General features: G+C 43.0%; 1 protein-coding gene across 1 annotated transcript in view; it reads right to left on the bottom strand.

The window, feature by feature from the left end:
* The window catches only part of LOC307026859 (next to BRCA1 gene 1 protein-like), a 131648-nt gene extending 106329 nt beyond the window's left edge, over nt 1–25319 (bottom strand). Inside the window, exons 1-7 of the mRNA XM_079694996.1 lie at nt 25262–25319; nt 24066–24084; nt 23955–23977; nt 22718–22906; nt 9032–9109; nt 8702–8949; nt 4849–4974 (exon numbers count right to left, since the gene is read on the bottom strand). Of these exons, the coding sequence (XP_079551122.1) occupies nt 4849–4974; nt 8702–8949; nt 9032–9109; nt 22718–22876 (611 nt within the window). The 5' untranslated portion in view covers nt 22877–22906; nt 23955–23977; nt 24066–24084; nt 25262–25319. The remainder of the gene's footprint in view (nt 1–4848; nt 4975–8701; nt 8950–9031; nt 9110–22717; nt 22907–23954; nt 23978–24065; nt 24085–25261) is intronic.
* Nucleotides 25320–26797: the final 1478 nt, after the last annotated feature.

Here is a 26797-nt window from a genome sequence, read left to right as displayed (position 1 = left end):
AAGTCTGAAATTTGACTTGCGTCACAGCAGCTCCATGTCCAACATCAACAGACAAATATCCAGGCACAAATACATGAAACACAAACAACAAACATTTAACATAACAGCACAATCAGTGAGAGAAAACAAGCTCAAAGAGCCTTTAGCGTGCATTTGATCTGGGATCAGCTCTGTATTTACTGAGAGGATTGACTGATGCACAAAGGAGTGCTTCAGTCTGACTTTATTGAATGGTGGAACCCTGTATCTCCGATTAGATGGTAGCAGTTCATATTCACTGTTCAGAACATGGTTTGGGTCAGAGATGATGTTGTTGGACAGCCTCAATAGGTTGTTATGATAGGCTGAGTCATAGAGTCTCTGACAGGGTTGACCAACAATCTTTGAGCAGATTTTTAACAGGTAGAGCAGTTTTGATTTTAAAGCTGCTGACAAACATTTGTACCAGGTAGTATTGCAGTACTGTATAAAGGACATGATCACAGATGTAAAGAACAACAGAAGAATTTCTCTGCTCGCGCCAAAAGACCTAAGACGGCGGAGAAAATTAATTATTTGTTTTGTCCTTTTGCACAGATATTCAATGTGATCCTTCCATGATAGCAGATGGTCAATCATTACACCCCAAGTATTTGTATGTAACGCTTGATTTCATCTGTATGGATGACAATGGGGACTTTATGGGAGACAGATGGTGAGCCAAAAATGATTTCCTCCGTTTTCTTGGTGTTGATCTCAAGAGCATTGCTATCCGTCCACTCAACCACCTGATTTACAGCCTGTTGGCACAGCTCAGGGTCGTCTGTGTTACTGAGCAGAGATATTATTGCAGTATCATCAGAGTACTTAATGATGACTTGATTTGGTGTGTTGGTACGACAATCATCAGTGTAGAGAGTAAAGAGCACAGCTGAACTCACGCAGCCCTGGGGGCCCCTACATTGGTTGTGATAGCAGATGACAGGGTTTTGTTAACCTTCACAAGTTGCTCTCTACTAGTGAGGAAAGCAGCATACCAGTAAATCAGGTATGGATTTACTTCCATTTTGGCCATTTTTGACACCAAGATGTCTGCTTGTATTGTGTTGAATGCTGATGAGAAGTCTAGGAAGAGGGCTCTTGCATAGGTGTTGCGTTTATCTAAATGTTTAGTGATGATGTGAACCAGACCGTCCACAGCATCTTCCGTACCGCACCCTTGTTTATAGGCAAATTGGTATGGATCCAGTTTGTCTTGTGTACTGATAAGAAATCGGAGCAGAATTATTTCTAGTGATTTCATAATCACTGAGGTGAGGGCTATTGGTCTGCAGTCCTTATGTTCTTTTGGGCATGAAATGTTGGGCAGCGGTTTGATGTGTGAAGTTTTCCATGACAGAGGGATGGTGTGAGTGTCAATAGAAGCCTGAAAGATGGGTTGCCACACTGGAGCCAGCTCAGTAGCAAAGTTTATCAGCAGAAAACCACTCCACCCATCTGGCCCAGCCACTTTCTTGGTGAAAGGTTTTTCTGACCTCTTCGACACTGATAGTAATTTTGTCAGAGGAAGCAGGTATTATGGTTTCGAGCATTTCAGTGCACTTTGCAGAATTAGTGACTCGAAACGGGTAAAGAAAGTGTTTAGTTCGATAGCAAAAACAAATAGTCACAATAGGTTTAGCTGAAGAAGTCATTCCTGTCATGGTTCTCATGGTGTCCCACACTTTTTGGGGGTTTTTGGCTTTAAAAGCATTTTCCAGATTAGCAAGCTGGCTCTGTTGTGATTGGTCAACCGCTCAGAGTTGTCCCGCCGCTTAGCCTATCATAAACACGCACCTTGGCCTAAAACCTATATAACACAATACAGCAGTTCAGAGTATACGGCCTTCTTGGAGACCCTGGAAAGAGTCCTGTATGGGGCTCCTGAAGGGGACTCTTTAATCTTGCTGGGAGACTTCAACGCACATGTGGGCAATGATGGAGACACTTGGAGGGGAGTGATTGGGAGGAACGGCCCCCCTGATCTGAACCGGAGTGGTGGTTTGTTACTGGACTTCTGTGCTAGTCATGGATTGGCCATAACAAACACCATGTTCGAACATAAGGATGCTCATAAGTGTACGTGGTACCAGAGCACCCTAGGCAGAAGGTCCATGATCGATTTCGTTATCGTATCATCGGACCTGAGGCCGTATGTTTTGGACACTCGGGTAAAGAGAGGGGCGGAGTTGTCAACTGATCACCATCTGGTGGTGAGTTGGGTCGAGGGGCGGGGGAAGCCTCTGGATAGACCTGGTAAGCCCAAACGTGTAGTTCGGGTGAACTGGGAACGTCTGGAGGAGGCCCAAGTTCAGGAGGCCTTCAACTCACACCTCCGGCGGAGCTTTTTGGGCATTCCTGTGGAGGTTGGGGACATTGAACCAGAGTGGTTGGTGTTCAAAGCCTCTATTGCCGAAGCCGCGGCGGGGAGCTGTGGTCTCAAGGTCCTAGGTGCCTCAAGGGGCGGTAACCCTCGAACCTCCTGGTGGACACCGGTGGTCAGGGAAGCCGTCCGACTGAAGAAGGAGGCCTTCAGGGATTTGTTATCCCGGGGGACTCCCGAGGCGGTTGCAAGGTACCGACAGGCCCGAAGGGCAGCAGCCTCAGCCGTGGCCGAGGCAAAGCAGCGGGTGTGGGAAAAGTTTGGAGAAGACATGGAAAAGGACTTTCGGGCGGCACCAAATTTGTTCTGGAAAACTGTCCGACACCTCAGGAGGGGGAAGCAGGGAACCATCCAAGCTGTGTACAGTAAGGATGGGACGTTGTTGACCTCAACTGATGGAGTGTTAGGGCGTTGGAAGGAGCACTTTGAGGAACTCCTGAACCCGACAACTCCGCCCTCTATGTTAGAGGCAGAGCTGGAGTATGACGGGGGATCGACACCAATCTCCCGGGGGGACTACTGAGGTAGTCAAACAACTTCACAGTGGCAAAGCCCCGGGGGTGGATGAGATCCGCCCAGAAATGCTGAAGGCTCTGGCTGTTGAGGGACTGTCATGGTTGACACATCTCATCAACGTTGCGTGGAAGTCGGAAACAGTACCGAAGGAGTGGCAGACCGGGGTGGTGGTTCCCCTTTTTAAAAAGGGATCAGAGGGTGTGTGCCAATTATAGAGGCATCACACTACTCAGCCTCCCCAGGAAAGTTTACACTAAGGTACTCGAAAGGAGGGTCAGGCCGATTGTCGAACCTCAGATTGAGGAGGAACAATGCGGATTCCGTCCTGGTCGTGGAACGACGGATCAGCTTTTTACTCTCGCAAGGATCCTGGAGGGGGCATGGGAGTACGCTCATCCAGTTTTCATGTGTTTTGTAGACTTGGAGAAGGCGTATGACCGGGTTCCCAGAGAGTCACTGTGGGAGGTGCTGCGGGAGTATGGGGTGAGGGGGTCTCTACTCAGGGCCATCCAATCTCTGTACTCCCAAAGTGAGAGCTGTGTCCGGGTCCTCGGCAGTAAGTCGGACCCATTTCAGGTGAGGGTTGGCCTCCGCCAAGGTTGCGCTTTGTCACCAATCCTGTTTGTAATATACATGGATCGGATTTCGAGGCGTAGTCGTGGGGGAGGGGGTCTGCAGTTCGATGGACTAAGGATTGCACCACTGCTTTTTGCAGATGATGTGGTTCTGATGGCTTCATCGGTCTGCGACCTTCAGCACTCACTGGATCGGTTCACAACCGAGTGTGAAGCGGCTGGGATGAGGATCAGCACCTCCAAATCTGAGGCCATGGTTCGCAGCAGGAAACCGATGGACTGTCCACTCCAAGTAGGGAATGAGTCCTTACCCCAAGTGAAGGAGTTCAAGTATCTCTGGGTCTTGTTCTCGAGTGAGGGAACAATGGAGCGTGAGATGGGTCGGAGAATCGGAGCAGCGGGAGCGGTACTGCAGTCGCTTTACCGCACCGTTGTGACGAAAAGGGAGCTGAGCCAGAAGGCAAAGCTCTCTGTCTACCGCGCCATTTTCGTTCCTACCCTCACCTATGGTCATGAAGGATGGGTCATGACCAAAAGAACGAGATCGCGGGTACAAGCGGCTGAGATGGGTTTTCTCCGCAGGGTGGCTGGTGTCTCCCTTAGGGATAAGGTGAGAAGTTCGGTCATCCGTGAGGGACTCAGAGTTGAACCGCTCCTCCTTCGCGTCGAAAGGAGCCAGTTGAGGTGGTTCGGGCACCTAGTTAGGATGCCACCTAGGGAGGTTTTCCATGCACGTCCATTTTTTTTCCAGGCACGTCCAGCTGGGAAGAGACCAAGGGGTAGACCTAGGACCAGGTGGAGGGATTATATCTCTTCGCTGGCCTGGGAGCGCCTTGGGATCCACCAGTCAGAGCTGGTTGATGTGGCCAGGGAAAAGAAAGTTTGGGGCTCTCTGCTGGAACTGCTACCTCCTCGACCCGACCACGGATAAGCGGGAGAAGATGGATGGATGGACAGGGGAAACCCAAAAAGCACAAATAAATAGGCCTGAGTGATATTTTATGGTTTAGAAAGAATAACTTTACAGTTATAGTATTGCGACTGTTACCTTAGAGAGGTGGATTCAAGATCCACATTTCAGAGATGTTATAATCACAAGCACAATAGCTACAGCGCAGTTTTTCAAATGAAATGTAAAAAAAAATAGAAATAGTGTAGAAGAAATGCAAACCATTAAAAGTGAATAGTGCAAAGTAAAATAAAAATAAAACATTTGAAATAGAACAAGACTAAATCAAAACAGAAAATGAAAAACCATTGTGTCAGAAGCTGTAGAATCCAGAGTCTGGTAAACATCCAGCTGGATTTTTTAAGAGATATACAAATCTGAGAATCCAACTAGAGTGGGTGTCCTACCTGCTGTGGTCCGGAGCGGGGGATCCGTGCTCTGGGATGGACAGAGGGGTCCGGGCTCTCACCAGGTTGTGACTGGGGTCATGAGCGAAGCTGCAGGGTTCGCACAGAGTGCACGAGGTACACACACTGAGCACAGAGGACAAGATAAAGGAGGGTGGAGAGAAAGAAAAGGGAAGAAGAGAAGGGGGGTTCTGGGACTGCTGTAACAAGCTGACGTCTGTTGTGTATTTCAACAGGAGAAAGAGAAAGTATTCAGGCAAAACAGAAACTGATTCACTTTCTAAGTTTCAGATATCAAGGAAAGGAAACACATGTGTCGTGTGTCACCACACCTCTTCATGTCTATATGAGGCATTATTATCTCTACCTTCTTAGAATAAACCTCACCAAGACTTCGAACCCTGGGACAGCATGTCAACTAAAACTAGAAGTCATATATTGACTGCTATGCTGATGACACTCAGATCTACCTCAGCACCAAATCCCTCCATAAACCACCCCTTACCCACATCGATTCCTGTCTGACAGCTATTAAAACTTGGATGCAACATAACCTCCTCAAACTGAACAGCAACAAAACAGAACTCCTCCTAATTGGCTCCAAATCCACCCTCAGCAAGGTCACTAACATAACACTCACCATCGATGGCACCATTGTTTCCCCCTCCAATCAGGCACGCAACCTTGGCGTAATCTTTGACCCCACCCTCTCCCTCGAACCTCACATCCGCCAAACAGTCAAAACCTCATTTTTCCACCTCCGCAATATTGCAAAAATCCTACCGTCTCTCACCCGCCCCGCAGCCGAACGACTAATCCATGCCTTAATTTCCTCCCGCCTTGACTACTGCAACTCACTTCTTTACGGCATCAGCACTACATCCCTCAACAGACTCCAACGGGTTCAAAATGCAGCTGCACGTCTCCTCAAGCATACCAAATCATGGCATCACATCAGCCCAGTCCTCATAGAGCTGCACTGGCTTCCTGTCTCCCATCGCATCAATTACAAAATTATGGTCCTCACCTACAAAGCACTCCACCATTTGGCCCCCCCTTATCTCACAAACCTTCTCACTCCTTATCAACCCCCACGGTCCCTCAGATCCACCGCAGCTGGACTCCTATCCATTCCCACATCCACACTCTGCAGCTTTGGGGACAGAGCCTTCTCAGTGGCAGCTCCTAGGCTCTGGAATTCCCTCCCCCAAGATCTCCGTGACTCTGAGTCCCTCACAGTCTTTCAGTCCCGCCTCAAAACACATCTTTTCAACTCTGTCTATCCATAAGCCCCCCTCCTCTCAATCAACTTCCTCTTGACTGCCTTTTTATTTATTTGACTATACTTACTTGTTTGCCTGTCCTTGTTTGTCTACCCTCCCTCATATTGTAAAGCGTCTTTGAGTTGTGAAAAGCGCTATATAAATAAAATGCATTATTATTATTATTATTATATATTGGTCATTATTATCTGCAGTACTAACATTTAAAAAATACCAAGAAATTAATCATCTCCTTTGTTCATTATGCAATATAATGAAGAAAAGTCCAAACCAAGAGGTTAAAGGAACAGTTCATAATTTCAGACAATTGCTTTTATTCTGAGCGTGAGATGAGAAGATAGGTATATATTTACTCCTAATATCAACTAGTTACCTGTATAAAAGACACCTGTCCACAGAATCAACCAATCAGATTCCAACCTCTCCACCATGGACAAGACTAAAGAGCTGTCTAAGGATCTCAGGGACAAGACTGTAGACCTGCACAAGGCTGGGACTGGCTACAAGACCATCAGAAAGCAGCTCGGTGAGGAAGAGACCACTGTTGGTGCCATTATTCGGTAATAGAAGAAAAATAAAATGAGCATCAGTCGCCCTCGGTCTGGGGCTCCACACAAGATCTGGCCCCGTGGGGTTTTGATGATCAGGAGAAAGATGAGGGATCAGCCAAGAACTACACGGGAGGAACTTGTTAATGATTTCAAGGCAGCTGGGAGCACAGTCACCAAGAAAACTATTGGTAACACACTACACCAGGGGTAGCCAACACGGTGCCCGCAGGCGACTCACGTTGCCCCTGCGGGCATGTTCTATAAATAGCTCGCCAAGCAAGTCCATGTATAAAATACACAAAACAAAAAAGGAAATGTAATTAAAAGAATCTACCCTATGCATAAACGAAACCTAAATCATAGCGAACTCTATCTACTTAATATAACTCTATATCTATCTAACACCCCTCCTCCCGCCACCCCCACAATGAATATCGACCAATCACGTTCTTGCTTGATTTGCGGGTCCAGAGTTGCAGTCGGAAGAAAAGCAATGTGGCACCTCCCTGCTGATTTTCCTTCTGGCAGAATCTACATAACACATCAGCCCCATTGAACAGCCTATTCGTGCCAGCCTACACAGCACATGAGGGGCAGAGATTTACTCTGTGTGTTGTAACTTGCAAATATATTTATTGCATTTGACGCACACGCATGGCTTAATTTCCACTGGGTACAGGGGAGACATGTCCCCCGCTCTTTTCGAAATCCCGTTTGTGTCCCCCCACTTCACAAATATGTGTATTATTATTTTTTAACGCAAGCCGTCATCGCCACGGAGGAGCACACAGCCTCTGTGAGCGAGCGAGACAGAGGGAGAGAGAGAGCGAGCTAGGGAGGGAGGGAGGGAGGGAGGGAGGGAGGGAGAGCGAGCGAGAGAGCTGGGAGAGCACACCTTTATCTATTTAATATAGATAAATTAAGAAATCATTCCAATGTGTACTATAGGACAGTAAAAAAAACAGTTTAAAAGGGGAGTGATTAGTAAAATATGCATTAATAGAAAGAAAGAATGCTAACTAGGTAACACAAGATAAGAATAAACCAGTTTAAATGTTTTGTTATTGGTTGTGATCATATTCTAAAGATGATTGGATTATTGAAAAGTATACAGCTCCCTTTCATATGAGTGTTGAAAGCTGTATCCACAAATTCACCAGAATGTATGGATACACCAGAGTGCACCAGCATTTCACTTCAACATTTTAAAAAACATCTTCCCGGGGGAGCACGCCCCCGGACCCCCCTAGAGGAGCTGAGGCCCATTCACCCCCAAATAAAGCAGGTTAAAATAATTAGATTGCAAACATGTTCTTTTAGTAAACACTGAAAACGGGTCCCACAGACCCAAACAGCACACAAAGGTTAAAGGTAAGCATATTAACGTTAAAATGTGCTAAATATATACACTGCAAAAAAAAAAAAAGAGGAGTAAAAGTAGCCCCCGACTTGTTCTATTTTTTTAGAGTAGCCCTCACCCTAAAAAAGGTTGGTGACCCCTGCACTACACCATAATGGATCAAATCCTGCAGCGCCTGAAGGCCCCCCCCCCCCCCTGCTCAGGAAGAACATGAGAGGCCCGTTTGAAGTTTGACAATGAACATCTGAATGATTCAGAGAAGGCTTGGGAGAAGGTGATGTGGTCGACACGCCATGTTTGATGAATTTTGGGTTGATTTTAAAGTTTTAGAGGACTAAATACTGCTATTTCTGACACTGGAAATGTCAGAAATTGATTAAACATCCTCAAAAATCATCCAAACCACACCAAAAGTGTCCAAATTGACCAAGCCATTTTAAAGCTATTGTCTGCATATGCTTATCAATGCTAATTAACACAATTGTGCAAATGGCCCAACATATACAAGTTAGCATCCAGCAGTCTCTATGTGCTGGGGACCCTACTATTCATTTATAACAGAAAACGTTGGGGCACTCTACATTTCCGGGGTCACTAAGCTGGCAAACAGACCATAGAGCTGTAACACATACTGACCCCGGCCTGCTGACAGCTCGTACCTGCACTGGTAGCCCCCTCCGGTGGTCTGCCCCCGGCAGGAGGAGCAGGGAGGGGTGGAGGAGGATGGAGCTCCGGGCAGGGTGGAGGAGGAGACCTCAGGGACCTGCTGGGCCTCTGCTCCCCCTGCAGCCTCCCCTCTACCTCCCCCACCTCCTGCCCCCCCTCCCAGGGGCTTGTGAATGCAGCACTGTCCCGAGAACTCACGGCAGATCTTCTCCACTGCCTCGCGCACCACCTGGTCCTTAAACTGAGAGAATGGAGGAGAGCGCTCACTTATTTTGCCTCTGTTAGTCTAACAGCTGACATGTGCTCCATCAGCTTGTTCCTACCTTCTCCATGTACAAGGTGAACCAGGCTGGGGGGGTCTTGTCTTCTTCTTTGGTTCCCTTCACTTCTTTCAGGATCATCTGATCAGAAGGAGAATATGAGATCTAGTGGATGACTCACATCAACATCTTTGGTACATCATTGACATTAACCTGCAGCCTGCTCTTTTTCAGTAGATTGCATTTATGCTTCAAATATCCTAAAGTGGTGTTGATATGAGGAGACATTTGTTTCCACAGATTTTATTTTTCTGTAATATTCTGAAGTCAGAAATTATTAACATTAAGGACTGGCCACAAACTGCCATTTAAGGAAAACGTTTTTTTCAAATATATAATAAAAAAAAACCTCTATATTTAACTACAGTGAAAAAAATGAAACAATGACTTTCATTAATATTGTGTTAACAAATTTCACATAACTGTATTAAGTTAAGTATTTTTTAATACTTAACCCTTATTTAAACTTAATGTTATTGCTTTCAACTAACCTAATACAGTTCTGTTGACATAATACATTAAGTCAACCTTTCAGGTTTTGCAGAGTATATTATGAAAAATACACCTGAATGTGTTTTGATTTTTCCACATCTATCACTTAGAAAACTACATTTCTACTTTGTAAAACAGCGACGTCACACTCTCTCTCAGTGTAGAAATGTACATCTTTAATCTCTGGCAGTCAGGCACTGATGTTACAGCCAGTGGTGACTCGTCATTAGGGGCAGGCACAGCCCCACCTAGTGTCAGCAGAAATTAATTAAAATAATAATTCCAAAAATATATGTTAAAATATATTTTAAGATCATGTTTAATTGTCTGATTCGTCTCTACATTGCTGTTTTAGTCTGCGTTCTTCTAATTAGTGTCCACAGTGTGCCTATTGAGCCGTGTTGAGCGGTGTGGGGCAAGCGCCGATTTGCCCCCTATCTCTGCTGTTAAAATGAACGTGTACCGTAAGAACTACACTGCGCATGCTCAGAGTATTTTTCTATTTTTTTCATTTCAAACCTTTATTTATCCAGGTGTATCCCATTGAGATTATTGATCTCTTTTTTAAGGGAGACCTGCTCAAGTAGGTTCCACATGAAACATAAAAACATAAACAGAACAACAAAAGGACATCATACAGCATGTTTGACAGGGTTTACCATTTACATAACTATCCACATGAGCAGGTACCAACAGCTTCCGATTGAGTAGCATCCAACCGAGCTTTAAAAACATTTAGTGGCACCAGATTGCTCAGTTTCCATTTCAATTGCAGACTGCATCACAGTGGAGCTGCGCATCTAAATGCTATCTTCCCTAAGACAGTCCTAGCAGTTGGCACATTTAATAAAACTACAGCATGCGATCTCAGGCAGTTACAATTCGTTGTGAGATCAGGGAGCAGATGTAGGATGGAAGTTTCCCTAACATGGCTTTGTATATAAAAAATGTACCAGTGACTGAGCCTCCGTACAGTTAGCGAAGGCAAACCAGCCCTTGCATACAGGGTATTCAATGTGTGCGGCAAAAAAATAATATGGGCAAAATGCTGGCAACCCCACCAAAACGTAATCTCATAATTCAGAGCTGATTGGCTGTAAGTACGTGTGCCACTAAAAGTGTAGATGTGAAGAGGAGACGAGAGAGAGCAGCGTATAGCCATTAAAATCAGTAAAACGGAAAGAAAATGAATGAAGTTGACCATCTACTTCAGCTTTGGCAAGTTCATTTGATGTCATATCTTTTGTTGATCTTCTGTGTTTTGCCTATAGGCTATTGCTCTGCTAGATTGATTGATATTGTTACCTTGGTGATGAGTGTCTGTGTTTTCCTTATATTTACAGTCTGGTGTTTTAATGCTTAAGCATTACGGTTGTTGTTATTGTTAAGTATTGCTTTGTATTGGTGCCCTTTACTCCATGTATTAAGGTGCATTACAATAGGACATCCCCACGCTGTGTACGTAAATGTATGCGCACACAGTGTTGCTCCATGTTTTTCATTCACGGCTTCCGACAGTATGTCATTTGACACTTCCCCCCCCCCCCCCCCCCCCCCCCCTCCCCCTCTCTCTATATCGGAACCATGGATAGCCTACACCAGGGGTTCCCAAAGTGTGAGGCGCGCCTCCCCTGGGGGGCGCCAGAGAGCTTCAAGGGAGGCGCAGCCGCCAGAAAAAAAAGAGAAACAGTGAAATCTAGCTAGTTAACTTCATGGATGTATAAGGTTAACTTCAGCTAAATGTAGCGAGCGGCAAAATATGGATAGATTTTTAGTGAAGTTACCTAAAGTGAGAGAGGAGACAGCATCTATAGGATTGTCATGGACCGGTCCTGATGACACTCCACAGTGTGTTATCTGCAACGAGGTGCTAGCTAATGACAGTATGAGACCATGTAAACTCCGGCGTCATATTGAGACGAAACACCCATGTCTGGTGACCAAGCCACAGAATTTTTTGGACCGGAAGCTTGAGGAATTGCAGTCACAGAAAAATGTCATTGACACATTTAGCACTGTGAATACAAAGGCAACCGAAGCATCATACCGAGTGGCGTTACGGATAGCTAAGGCAGGTAAACCTCACAACATTGGTGAAACGTTACTCCTCCCTGCTGCTAAAGACATCTCCGTCTCAACTATTTCTCTGCGAGTGCAACGTATGAGGAAGGTGCCATCCTTAAACTCAACATGTTTAAAACATAAAGATCAAGAGGTTTAAAAAAGCTATTGTTTAATGTTTTAAAGAGGTGACGCTCAGCCAATCTAAAAAGAGAAAGGTAGCGAAAACAGAGCATTTTATGACATTTTCTCTCACTGGACCTCTTTGAAATGCAATTGAATACCCCTGCATTATAGCAACAACAACAATAATAATAATAATAATAATAATAATAATAATAATAATAATAATAATAATAATAATAGCAATAATAATTGGGAGGGGGGCGCGGCTGTGATTATGTTCTCTGAGGGGAGGCTCATCTTCCCACACTTTTGGAACCCCTGGCCTACACTACAGCTATTTGTTTACATGTTTAAAAAAGCACCAGAAACTTATAAACATCTAAGTTATTCGTGCCCCACCAGTTTTGTACATATAAAAATGCCACTGGTTACCGCGATGAGAGAGAGCAAACAAACCAACAGCAGGAACTGGGTTTGTCCTGAGAGCTGCGGAAGACATTAAGACATGCCACTGTTAGCTATAGTAGTGTTTTCATGTAGCGCTATAGTGGAGATACTGTATAGTGAGGTCATTAAAGCTGCATTCACATTATACATGGTAAAAGCTACATTCGGCGTCACGCACCGCACAAAGTTCAAATTGTTTTAATTTGGACCAAGTTATCGCTGACCTTTCGACGCGCAACCAATCAGATGACAGCTGTATGTAGCGGTGCAAGCTAGCAGAGGACGTAACCATAGAAACTAAACTCAACTGGCTGTTAACACTGAAAGTCTACGGCTGAAAACATTGCGGTGACGAAAGACAAAATCACGTATCATGTGAATGATGCTTAATGCTGCGTTCACACCGGACGCGATGCGAATATTCGCTTCGCTCTAATCGCTCCTATCACATCGCTCTAGTCTAATTGTGCGTTCACACCAGACGCGATGCGAATATTCAACCCAGTCTCATGGCATTTCGTGTTCACCAACACGATTTTCCCCTTTTTTTGGTGTTGCACAGCACGATTTTAAAAGCAATGTATTTCTATTGGTAGTCTTACGGCATTAAGTGTTATAGGAAGACCGGAAGCTGTGTGGTTCATAAAAGCATGTTCTTACTCAATATCAAGCCACAATTATTGCTTTTATTTTAAATCGTATAATTTCTGACTTTTGTTGCCGTCCGTGAGGAAAATAAATGGGGCTGAGAGCCTCAGGATACTGAAATCTGTATTTTTTAAATCTTTTTTTCCTTCTAATTTGTTATTCTTTTCAAAATAACACACTGTTATTTACTCACCAATAACACACAATTATCCTTGTTTTTATTTATTTGTTTGATTCCATAATCTCTGGCTTTTTTGGTGTCCGTCAGGAACTGAATTTCAAAATAAAAATAACCGGAAACAGACATAGGCATTTCGAGCGATTACCCAAGATCCTCAGCTATGGTTTAAGCTCGCTGATTGGATGTTTTAGTCGCAATGCATTTGGGGATTTGGTGTTTATATGATATGAAATCGGAAAAACATTTTAAAAGAATAAAATAATACTTAATTCCGAGTGTTCTTGCTTTTCTCTTTGAAAGTCATCACATAACGGCATTGTAATACACGGTTTGGCTGCATTACATATTACAGATCTGCCGTAGTTCTTTATTTATAGAGCCATGATGAGAAGACCTTTGGAAAAACTGGAAGAAATGCTGCCGAAACTGAATACTTGATGTGGATCATAAATATATCAACAATTAAACAACATCTTCAATTTCTCTTCACACAATACGTCTCTTTGCAGTATCAACACTAATTTGGCTGACTTTTACATTTGATCTAATTTATAGATAGGTTATATTTACACCATAACGGTGCACAGCTGATATAAAAGGACTTGTAGTTTTTAAAGATATTACTGATTTTCTTTTAATATAAGAATGTAAATACTGAGTCTGAAATAGTATAGCAATATGCTGTAAAATTATGTGAAAGCATGAATAAAACTACACATCTTCAGATGTTGTACATACAGTACATAAGTGTCCTACACTAATAATACAAAGTTATTATTTCCTTCTAATTTGTTATTATTTTCAAAATAACACACTGTTATTTACTCAACAATAACACACAATTATCCTTGTTTTTATTTACTGGTTTATTTCCATAATCTCTGGCTTTTTTGGCGTCCGTCAGGAACTGAATTTCAAAATAAAAATAACCGGAAACAGACGTAGGCCTCTAGCAGTTTAGGATGGCCGAAGACACTACACTACCCATAATCCCCAGCTATCGTTTAGGACTACAGTCCCAGTGATTAATCTTCAAGCTCTGGGATTGGATGTTGGAGTGGCAGTGCGCCAAGGTTACGCCGAGTGTCAAACAGCTGTTTGAAATGGAACGAAACCACGCCAGACTATCCAAAACTGGAATCGAATGCCCCCCCAGAACTACACATGCTGGCTATTGTGTTTCGCAAAATGTTCTATGGGACGTCTCTACTGAACGTTTTCGTTTTTCCCACAATTAGAAGTTGCCATGACATTGGTGTTATCAAATGTAAAACATATCATTAATAAATGGGTGAAAATCGCTTGTGTTACTTTGTAATTCTACTCCACTACAATTCAGAGGTTAACCTGGTATTTTTACTCCACTACACTTATTTGAGTTACTTTGCAGATTCTGATTAATGATGTGAAATATAAACAACCCTTAAATGAGACTTTAGTTACACCTGAGTAAAATTCAGGGAAGGTGATTGTCAAGTGCCAACAATCAGGAGAGATATTTGATAGTTGGTGCTTGAGAAGACTAAACATTTATCTGCAATTGACATAATGGAAACGTTATTCATTACTCGTTATTCTCTACTAATAGTTCATTAAAGACTGTATATTATGGCTATTTTGCACATCCCTTTCAAGATTTCAAGATTTTCAAAGGTTTATAGACATATCATATACACAACTACGGTGTATGCAATGAATGAAAATCTTGGGTCACAGGTTCCTCAACAGCGCATTACAAGACATCTATCAATATGTGTGTACCACCACCATTAAACTGTCATATTCTTCACATTTCTTATACTATATACATACATAAGAGTATAATGTATAATATCAGTTAAAATAAGTGCTTCAACATAGTTAACATTGCAGGAAAGCAATATATTAGACCTTAACGACCCGTCCACACATCAGCTTTGAAAACATTTTGAAAATCTTGGAGGTGGGCCTGTCTGAAAGCTTGGGGATGTTTTGCGAGCAACGCGACCAACAACCAATCACATGAATCTCCCGCCCCGACATACAAAGCAATAGCAATGTTAAAACGAAGTAAACTGGATATAAAACCCCCAAACAGGCGAAAACCTACCAGTTTCACCCACTGTCTCTGCCACCATGCCTGGTTCCTCCGGTTTGTATCCCGGTAAATAGTCTGGTTGTAAAGAACCGGGTGATTTGCTACCGTAATTTCTCGTTTGGAATATGAGGAAATGAACTGCGGTCTGGCTCTCCCAGCTTGCACGCGGTTTGATTGGCTAGCGCTTGTACTGTCAGATTTGCATGAACGGGATTTGATAGGCTGACGCTTCCAGCTCAGATTCAAAAGTTGAACATTGCTCAACTTTTGAATCCTGAAAATCCTGAAAATCCTGGAAATCCTGGAAATCTTCGCTTTGCTTCCCCACAATGCAGTTCGGCGAAAAGCGAGGCAAAGTGACGTCACCCCTATTCAAAGTCAATGGGGAGAGAAGCGTTGGAAGATTTTTTAAAGCTGCTGTGTGGACGGGGCGTCAGTACTTTGTCAGGCTTAATATTTATCTGTAGATACCCCCAAAGCTTTTTTCTTATTTAAAAGAAGACCTTAATCTAAGGTATTATTTAATGCTTGAATAAAGGTTAATTCGTTTTTCTGTTTCGCACCTCCTCCTATTAATATCTTTGTACATCCTGCACTAAACTGTTTTATTTTAGAGATCACTTATAGCAGGCATCCTCAAAGTCCGGACTCCGGTCCGGATCCGGACCGAACCACAACCGTCTCTGGACTCTGAGCAAATTATACTTTTCATATGTATTATCTGTGTTATCTGTATTTTCTGTGTTATCTTTGAGACAACGCAACGAGTCAAAATTCTCCGCTATGTCCACTGCAAACAGCGCTCTGCATGTCCGACTGTTCCACTGTCTGTGTGTCTGTTGATGCATTGGTCCAATCACATTCAGCATCCCGCCAGCGTTTTTTCCCCCCCACCAACAGTCTGCGAATCAGAGGAACAGTAGGGCGGGTCTTCGCGAAATGCGGGTGGGAAAAATGAGTGTTTAAAAAAAAAAGTCAGAGCGAGAGTTAACAGCTCATCTAGTTACATCTGTACTGTAGCTACTAGCCTATAGTTTCACCTACCCAGTTTCACCTACCGGCCACCCCAGTAGCAGCTTTGTTTTGAAAGAAAAGTTGTGGCTCATCGGACATTTATGAGACAACGTCTCTAATGTCCGAGTGCAAGTGAATGCAGCACTAGACGTACGTCTTGTAACCCCTCCCCCGGCCATGGCGCGAGCGGGGAAATATGATTAGCAGCGATTTCATTTGAACGGGACGGCGCAAAACGAGAAGCATTCGGACCCAAATACGGAAGGAATGAGGTATTTGAGGTCTACAATGACAGAGAAGAGACTGTCAGTTTAGCTGCACTCAGCATTGAATCAAAACACACTAAAGCTGTTGATCTTAATCAGTGTGTGAGGCGTTTTGCTGAACGACATGGTAATCGCCGCATTCAGCTGTAATAGACATGTCAACTTGATGCTCTGCTCACGGATGAGCATACAAAACTGTTAAGATGATGACCTTACGTGTGTAAATATATTTTTTCTTTGTGGGGGTCTGCCCCCAAAAACTGTTTTAAGTCCTGATAAAGTCAAATAAGACGGTGTGTAAAACTACACTGCCCAGCCAACAGACAGTAACCACTTTGATGTAACTAGGCCAGCAGGTAAGGGCTTTCCACTGGATCATAACTGAAGTATAAAGAATGCATGACTGAAGTGATGGAGGCCATGTTTGAAGGCAAACTAAAAGAGGAAATGACAGGTCAAGCAAATCCCCCTCTCAGATTCCACAGCAACCAGAAGAATATAAATACTGGCTGGTGATTTGATGAATCAGCTTTGTGATGGAATACAAAATGCACAGTGCATTTCTTTAGCTGTGGATGAGTCCACTGACAATGCTCAGTTGCTGGTGTTTGTGAGTTGTTATGATGAGGCAAAGGGGGAGTTTGTTGAAGATGTTGGGCCTGACGAACCTCAGTGGACACACAAGGGGGCAAGACATTTATAAAGCACTAATGGGAATGCTGAATGAAAGAGGGTGCAGCTGCCTTTATTCATAACTGCAGCTCTTACACAGCGACCCTGAGGGATCAAGCACAGACACAGACACAATGAAAACTGCTGCATACAGATTATTTTTGTTTTTGCGACCTCGTGTTAAGAATCTTGTTGCAATTGTTTAAAAGTTTGAATGACCGTAATAAACGGACCTTTGTCTTATTGAAAACATTTGTTTGGACCTTTAAGATTTGTATTTGAGTACCCCTGACTTATAGTATCTTCTTGATTTTTTATATTTTATATTTCTATCATTGACCTTCTACTTTCCCCCTATGAAAGTATGTACTCTTAATATTTTTTAAATCAAATATAACACATAAAAACAATAATTCAATAACGTGCTTTAACCACTAGGCGGTGCACACAAGGTACACACAGCTATAATAACTTTGTATTATTAGTGTAGGACACTTATGTATGTGTATGTGTGCTCTGGGTGTTGAGGGACTGTCATGGTTGACACGTCTCATCAACGTTGCGTGGAAGTCGGAAACAGTACCGAAGGAGTGGCAGACCGGGGTGGTGGTTCCCCTTTTTAAAAAGGGGGATCAGAGGGTGTGTGCCAATTACAGAGGCATCGCACTACTCAGCCTCCCCGGAAAAGTTTACTCTAAGGTACTCGAAAGGAGGATCAGGCCGATTGTCGAACCTCAGATTGAGGAGGAACAATGCGGATTCCGTCCTGGTCGTGGAATGACGGATCAGCTTTTTACTCTCGCAAAGATCCTGGAGGGGGCCTGGGAGTACGCTTATCCAGTCTACACGTGCTTTGTAGACTTGGAGAAGGCGTATGACCGGGTTCCCAGGGAGTTACTGTGGGAGGTGCTGCGGGAGTATGGGGTGAGGGGGTCTCTACTCAGGGCCATCCAATCTCTGTACTCCCAAAGCGAGAGCTGTGTCCGGGTCCTCTGCAGTAAGTCGGACCCATTTCCGGTGAGGGTTGGCCTCCGCCAAGGTTGCGCTTTGTCACCAATCCTGTTTGTAATATACATGGATCGGATTTCGAGGCGTAGTCGTGGGGGAGGGGGTCTGCAGTTCGGTGGACTAAGGATTGCACCACTGCTTTTTGCAGATGATGTGGTTCTGATGGCTTCATCGGTCTGCGACCTTCGGCACTCACTGGATCGGTTCGCAACCGAGTGTGAAGCAGCTGGGATGAGGATCAGCACCTCCAAATCTGAGGCCAAGGTTCTCAGCAGGAAACCGATGGACTGTCCACTCCAAGTAGGGAATGAGTCCTTACCACAAGTGAAGGAGTTCAAGTATCTCGGGGTCTTGTTCTCGAGTGAGCAAACAATGGAGCGTGAGATGGGTCGGAGAATCGGAGCAGCGGGAGCGGTACTGCGGTCGCTTTAACGCACCGTTGTGACGAAAAGGGAGCTGAGCCAGAAGGCAAAGCTCTCTGTCTACCGTGCCATTTTCGTTCTTACCCTCACCTATGGTCATGAAGGATGGGTCATGACCGAAAGAACGAGATCGCGGGTACAAGCGGCCGAGATGGGTTTTCTCCGCAGGGTGGCTGATGTCTCCCTTAGGGATAAGGTGAGAAGTTCAGTCGTCCGGGAGGGACTCGGAGTTGAACCGCTCCTCCTTCGCGTCGAAAGGAGCCAGTTGAGGTGGTTCGGGCACCTAGTTAGGATGCCACCTGGGCGCCTCCCTAGGGAGGTGTTCCAGACACGTCCAGCTGGGAAGAGACCAAGGGGTAGACCTAGGACCAGGTGAAGGGATTATATCTCTTCGCTGGCCTTGGAGAGCCTTGGGATCTCCCAGTCAGAGCTGGTTGATGTGGCCAGGGAAAATCAAGTTTGGGGCTCTCTGCTGGAACTGCTACCTCCGCGACCCGACCACGGATAAGCGGGAGAAGATTGATGGATGGACTTATGTTTGTAAAACATCTGAAGATGTGCAGTTTTATTCATGCTTTCACATAATTTTACAGCATATTGCTATACTATTTCAGACTCAGTATTTACATCTTATATTCAAAGAAAATCAGTAATATCTTTAAAAACTACAAGTCCTTTTATATCAGCTGTGCACCGTTATGGTGTAAATATAACCTATCTACGAATTAGATCAAATGTAAAAGTCAGCCGAATTAGTGTTGATATTGCAAAGAGACGTATTGTGTGAAGAGAAATTGAAGATGTTGTTTAATTGTTGATATATTTATGATCCACGTCAAGTATTCAGTTTCGGCGGCATTTCTTCCAGTTTTTCCAAAGGTCTTCTCATCAGGGCTCTATAAATAAAGAACTACGGCAGATCTGTAATATGTAATGCAGCTGAACCGTGTATTACAATGCAGTTATGTGATGACTTTCAAAGAGAAAAGCAAGAACACTCGGAATTAAGTATTATTTTATTATTTTAAAATGTTTTTCCGATTTCGTATCATATAAACACCAAATCCCAACATGCATTGCGACTAAAACATCCAATCAGCGAGCTTAAACCATAGCTGAGGATCTTGGTTAATCGCTCGAAATGCCTATGTCTGTTTCCGGTTAGTTTTATTTTGAAATTCAGGAATCAAACAAATAAATAAAAACAAGGATAATTGTGTGTTATTGGTGAGTAAATAACAGTGTGTTATTTTCAAAAGAATAACAAATTAGAAGGAAAAAAAGATTTAAAAAATACAGATTTCAGTATTCTGAGGCTCTGAGCCCCATTTATTTTCCTCACGGACGGCAACAAAAGTCAGAAATTATACTATTTAAAATAAAAGCAATAATTGTGGCTTGATATTGAGTAAGAACATGTTTTTATGAACCACACAGCTTCCGGTCCTCCTATAACACGTAATGCCGTGAGACTACCAATATAAATACATTGCTTTTAAAATCGTGCTGTGCAACATGAAAAAAAGGAGAAAAATCGTGTTGGTGAACACGAATCAATAGATAAAAAATCGTGTTGGTGAACACGAAATGCCATGACACTGGGTTGGAATATTCGCTTCGCTCTAATCGCTCGAGTTTCACCGCGGCTGCCAGCTCGCATCATTCAAACAAGACGCGCTGGCTCGGGATCTACAACTACAACAAAATGAACATATTTTACCGTGATTAAATTGTAATACACGTTTCCAAATGATGCCGACGTAACAACATACTGATACCGGTTGGTAAAAACCATGAATTAATGCTTGACAAGTCTGCAGACAGACGGCAGGCGGAAAACCTTTTAAAATGCTTGTTTTCTGAATGGAGATTGGGTCGACCAGGCTAAGCTAACGTTGTATATGCTCACTCCATACTCATAACAACGGCCTACAGACATAAATAAACCAGCGACTGTATTCGCCATGACACAGACAGTCTGTGGTTTGTACTTGTTTAACTTTTGTCCAGTTTCTCAACAGATATGAGGAGCTGTGAGCTCTGTGTACTATCTGCTAACAACTAGCGGCTGATGTTTTCTGGTTGAACGTCAGTAACGGCAGGCTGAGATCCTCACCGCTGATTGGCTTCCGCGAGAACGCGTCACGTGAATTTGACGCTCGAGTTGAAAAAATTGAACTCTCGCGTTTGACGTGGCACCGTTCAATCGCCTCAATCGCGTGATTCGCGCCGCGTCTACCGCTTCATGCTCGCCGTCGGAATGAATTTGCGTCTGTCAGCGTCCCTGCATTGACTTTACATGTAATCGCGCCGCCCCCAAACATCGCATCACGTCCAATGTGAACGCAGCATAAGAGTTATGTTAGAATTCTAGTGATTTTATAATGAAGTAAAGTATAAACGTGGTGTTGTCTCTGAGCGCAATGGCAGAACTCTGGTTGTGTATTTTAGAGAGTGGAACTGTCGTGATGTTACAGCAATGAGCAAGAGCAAACAATCCAACAAACAACAACCGATGTCTGTCTCTTTGCTGTTTCCTGCATCAGTGTGACCGGCTTTTCTCTGTCTTGGTACGTTCTGCACATCTAGACACGCACAGATCAATGCTGTGAGCAGTGGTGGCTGGTGGAAAATATTTTTGGTGGGACTATGGAAATGGTGACAAAACCATACTAGGGCATTTAAAATCAGGAGACTAAATACGAACATTGTGTGTGTGTGTGTGTGTGTGTGTGTGTGTGTGTGTGTGTGTGTGTGTGTGTGTGTGTGTGTGTGTGTGTGTGTGTGTGTGTGTGTGTGTGTGTCATACATATTTCTGACAAAATCAGATTTACTCACGACTGTTTCCACTCTGACTTTAATACAGCTATACTATTGTTTGGTTTCCATGGTAGCGCGTCTCTTTAGCAGCGCGCGCAACTCAAAGTCTGAGAGGGTGAGGAAGATGAAAACTGAACAAGAATCGACAACTCGACCCTCTGATCACTCCTTTCCTGTAAAATACAGGTCCAGCCCACACATATGCTCCATGGTGCCACAGGCATTGCCCTTACAACTACAATAAGCATGCAAATGTTAATCTACAGCTCCGGCGATCCACTAGCACCGGAGTCTACACCTGCAGACAACTACTGTAGCGTCACCTTGGATACGAGTCCAAACAACTCACAGACACACAGGCCAGGGCGCTGAAAGGGCGCCCTTTGAGCATCAGATCTGACGACGCTGATCGGCTGAAATTATGTTTCGGCGGCATAGTTTACAGATAGCAACAGTCAGCTTGTTGGCTGCTGCTGCTCTGGCTGAGGGCTCCTTTCTACCGCCCGGACGAGAGAGGATAATGATACACACTGCGGCCGGGCAGGAAACATGTGACTTATCAGTAACTTTAGACATCGTAAAACAATTTTAAACGAGATTTTATTGTAGGTTATACATTTTACTGATACCAACTATATAATATTTACCTTGTTCTTTAAAAAATAAAAAAATAAAAAATATATATTTTTGGGAAATATATTTATTTATTTATTTTTTATTTTTAATGACAATCAAATATGTGGGAAGAGGGGGGGTGGCGCCCCTAGCGCCCCTATGGGCCGGCCGCCACTGGCTGTGAGACTGAGCTGAGGTCAACTTCAAGAAATATTAATCAATAGTCCTTCGAAGAGCTTCCATGTACACAGATTACTGTTGAATTTAAAAGACAACTTGTCCTTTCTAATCCCCGTTATTACAAGAAAAACCTACGACTATTTGTTTATTCCACAAATCCACATATGTATATTTTATTTCAGTATACAGTATTTAATTTTAGACTGTTTTATCTTAATCTATTTTACATTGCATTTGTATGCCTGCATTTCACTTGCACCATTGAAAAACTTGCACTATTTTCCCTCCCTTATTCTTAATGTCCTCAGTTTATTGGATGCTGCACTGCTGGCAGACCATGTGACTTTGAATTATACATTTTTGCATGACAATAAGACCTTTGAATCTTTCGAAACATTGGGGTATCGAGAACTGAATACCTTTTTTATTATAGTTTGTGATTTATTGAGTTATTTTGTGTATAAGAAAATATAGTTTGCATTATAAGTAATGTAAGGGTAGAAATGACTCAACCCTTTGTCACAGCCAAAAACCTTAAGTACAGCCCCCCTTGCAAATATAATATAATATTTTTTTTTAATCCAGTGAGTGGCAGCTGAGGTGTTATGACTGCTATGAAACGCCCAGTTTCCAGTGTGAGCGGCTGGGGGGGGGTCTCACCATGCCTTGCTCCGGCACCGCAGCCTGCACTTTGCGGCTGACCACCTGGGTCAGAGCGGGGCAGTGCTGGGGGGGTCTGAAGCCCCTCTTTGGCTCTGTGCTGCTGGCCTTGGTGGTGGGGACCCTCGCCGGCTGGCCCCGGGTCTCGTACACGTTCATATGGAGCCGGTTGCCCTGCCTCGCTGCACTCTGGGAAATATACACACCGGTGAGTCTCACCTGCTAACATACAGGACATATTGGATACATCTCTCTTTGTTCTGAAAACAAGAAAAACCCTTTGGTAAAGCAATCTCCTGAAGCATTAGTACCTTTGGAGATAGAAAACTAAGGAGCAATTAAAATCAGTCAGAATTAAAGACATTAGCTGACCAATGTCAACATGATATGACAGGGGTAGCTTGGCAGACGTGGTGCAGGAATTAGTCATTAAACCCGGAAATTAGTTAGCATGTTAGCAATTGCAATGACATTGTTTCCAAAATGTTGAAAAAAGGTCTGTTGTTAACACAAGCTGAAGAGTTTCACGTTTTTTTTTACGACATAAATGACTTACATAAATAACCCACTATACTGAATGTCTGAAGCTTCTATGTGTCTTAAAAACTGCGGTTTAACAAGTGTCAAAACTAGATTACCTAATGCCATCATGGGGGAACATCAGCCACCTTTAGCTTAGAGGTAGGATGTAGTTATAGCCTAACGATAACTTTGTACTTCTGGCGCTTGCATATCCGCTTCAAAAATCATAAAGTGGTGGTAATATTTGGAGATTATCCTGCTGAACAAGACAAGTACGTTTCATAAACGTGTGTTTGCCACAGAGATTATTTTCAGCAATAAAATGACTTGCTGTGCTGTGCTAACCTTAGGGTATCCTTACAAAAAGATGTCATGACTGCCCCCTTTGTTTCTCTGTAGTGTTCTGAAACTGAACCTCTCTCTTTGAAGCCTGATTAAACCAACACTTCAAAACCTGAGTATTGAAGGTTCCCTTTTTCCATCCACTGTACAGACCATTAGTTTACGAAGCTACTCTGAGCTCATGTAATGCATGGATGTAGACTATTTGTCAAGTGGAGAATTTCTTAATTTGGAATGGAAAATAACCAAACCAAGTGGCAGGTAATGAAGGGTCATATTTAATACATGAATCCGCTCAGATATAATGTACAGCACTGTTTATGTCCCCATAAGCACATAATGTGAGTAGCAATTGTACGTCAAAGCTTCTTACCTTCAACGCCTCCTCATAGTCAGCTGCAATAAATACAGAAACAATTATGAACAAAAATTATTTATCCAACACATGTTTCTATCTCATAGATTGTATCGTTTTTTTGCTTACCTTGGCTGTTAATGGACACCTGGAAGAAGAAAAAGGGAGATTATTTGTGTAAATATGTAAGAATATCAAGATGATTGGTGCAGCGGACGTAAACAACAACGCGCTGTCAGAGCTCCATAAAAACAAAGCTGTCTCTGCCGTCTGACGCTCTATTTGACGCCATTTAATATTTCTGGAGTAATTAGGGAAGCTGTGGCTCAGTGGATCAGTGCACTGATCTTCGACTCAGAGGATAGCAAGTTCGAACCCCACTGCAGTCAGCATGTCGTTGTGTCCCTGAGACACTTTACCCCAAATTGCTCCTGTGGGAATTGTCCACAGTGAGTATGTAAGTCGCGTTGGATAAAAGCGTCTAACAAGTGACATGTAATGTAATGTAATATAATTATACAGTTTTTGACGAACAGAAATATTGTTTTCTGGCATCACTTCAACATTTTATAGGAAGAATCAGCATTTTGGAATGAGGGCGCATGGCGAGAGTAAGAGGGTGCAGCGCCCCTGTTACCGGGTGCAGACAAAGCCAAGTAAATTGAGGGTTTGGAGTTCAAAACACGAAGACATTTAACAGGATTTAAAGAATTTAAATTGAAAAGGAATCCCAGTCTCTGTTGCAGCACCTCTGACAATTATTATTATCTATTACTATTTTTTTGGGGTGTCCCTTTAACAGTTCTGTAAAGTAGGGATGCACAATGACTCAGAATTTAAAAATATTACACAGAACAAAAGAGGTGTTCACTAAAAACACTGACAAGGGTTAGCTCTGAAGCTAGCTAGCCCAGGAGCTGTAAATACGTCTTTATTGTGTGGAGAATAAAGCTTCCATAAATATTTGACAAGGGTTTGGTAAAATAATCCTGAGCCTAATACAATTGACGGAAACAAATAACTGAAGTGTTATTCAGATCTATTCATGACATGCATTTTTACAGTAACATAATATCAGCAATGTAGCATATTTAACATATACGTTCCTTTTTAACTGAATGTATAAAATAAATATTTCTTAGTTACAATACATGATTTTCTGTTTATTTTGAGTATAAAGAATAATAAGAGTTTAGCCGTTACGATAGAGATTATCATCAGGTACATTTGACAATAAATGATGATGGATAGATAATAAGGGATATTTCCCAGCCTTATAAACAGCAAGAAGACAAACCAGAGTGATTCAAAGTAGATTCTCTCACCTCCTCGTTCTCCTCATCGAAATATGTCAGCTGGAGACTGCACAGGCCAAAGGAACGCTTCACCTGCACACACACACACACACACACACACACACACACACACACACACACACACACACACACACACACACACACACACACACACACACACACACACACACACACACACACACACACACACACACACACACACACACACACACACACACACACACACACACACACACACACACACACACACACACACGATCAGGTCAAATGATGAGAGTTCATACAGAAAAGACAAAAGTCACAATTTCTAACTGTCATTTCAATTAGCATGGCTCACACTAAGTGTGTGTTTGTGTTTGTATGGGTGTGTGTGCGTTTCAAAAATGTGAACTGATGAAACCGTGTTCAGGAAGTGAGCTCCATTCTAACTCCTACTTGCTCTTTACCAGTGTTGGAAAGTATTTAAGTACATTGACTCAAGTACTGTAATGAAGTATAATGAAGGGTACTAGTACTCTACTGGAGTATTTCCATTTTGCTGCTCGGCTACATCTCATAGGTAACTTGTAGTTACTAGTTAGTTTTGTTACATAAACTACATTACATTACATAATGTATCTACTACTTATGTAATTAATATATAAAGTACCGTAATTTTCGGACTATAAGCCGCACCTGAATATAAGCCGCAGCAGCGGCATACCACTCTCGGTTCCACTTTTACTTTTACGCGCTACCTGTCTCACTCTTTTCCGGCCTCCAGCTTTTCCTGCTGGAACCCGCCGCTTAAAGGTGGGGGTCCGCGGACCGGCCATAGAGCCCATAGAGTTAAAGGTGTTGGCCGTTAGCTGTAAAAATCCATAGATTAGCCGCACCGTTATATAAGCCGCAGCGTCGAAAAATAGGGGAAAAGGCGCGGCTTATAGTCCGAAAATTACGGTATACACAATACTCCACATTTAAAATATTACACTTTTTTGTTTGCGATTAAAACAGGAAAAAATTATATTAAAAAAAGGTTTAAAAGCGCCATTTTGCATAATGAGTACTTTTACTCTTGAGTACTTTTTCAGGTAATAATTATACTTGGAAACATGTTTGAACTCAGCACTTATAGTATTGGAGTATTGGTAGACTGTGCTTTTACTGCTTTATTTAAGTAAAGGCTCTTCTTCCACTGTTACTCTTTACCAGAGGTGGGGACTCGAGTCACATGACTTGACTCGAGTCGCATATTTTTGGACTTGAGACTTGCTTGACTAACATTGATAAATGACTTGACTTGACTTTGACTAGGTATTCATGACTTGAGACTTGACTTAAGCTTGAAACAGATTACTTGAAAGGACTTGACTTTTTTAAATTAAATATTTGCGTTTGTTTTTGTATTGAGATATTACGTTTAGTTTTTTCAAAACGTGATTGGGTGATTATAGCGACATGCGCGCAAACCTGGCAACCCACTAGAAGGCAGAAGTCTCAGTTAACATGGCAGCGGCTAGCGTTACTCCAAAAATAGGGAAGTTTGGATTCAAGCATTATGTT

This window comes from Notothenia rossii (assembly GCF_949606895.1).
Source record: "Notothenia rossii genome assembly, contig: scaffold_114, whole genome shotgun sequence".
Lineage (NCBI taxonomy): Eukaryota > Metazoa > Chordata > Actinopteri > Perciformes > Nototheniidae > Notothenia > Notothenia rossii.
This window is presented reverse-complemented; position numbering and strand designations above follow the sequence as displayed.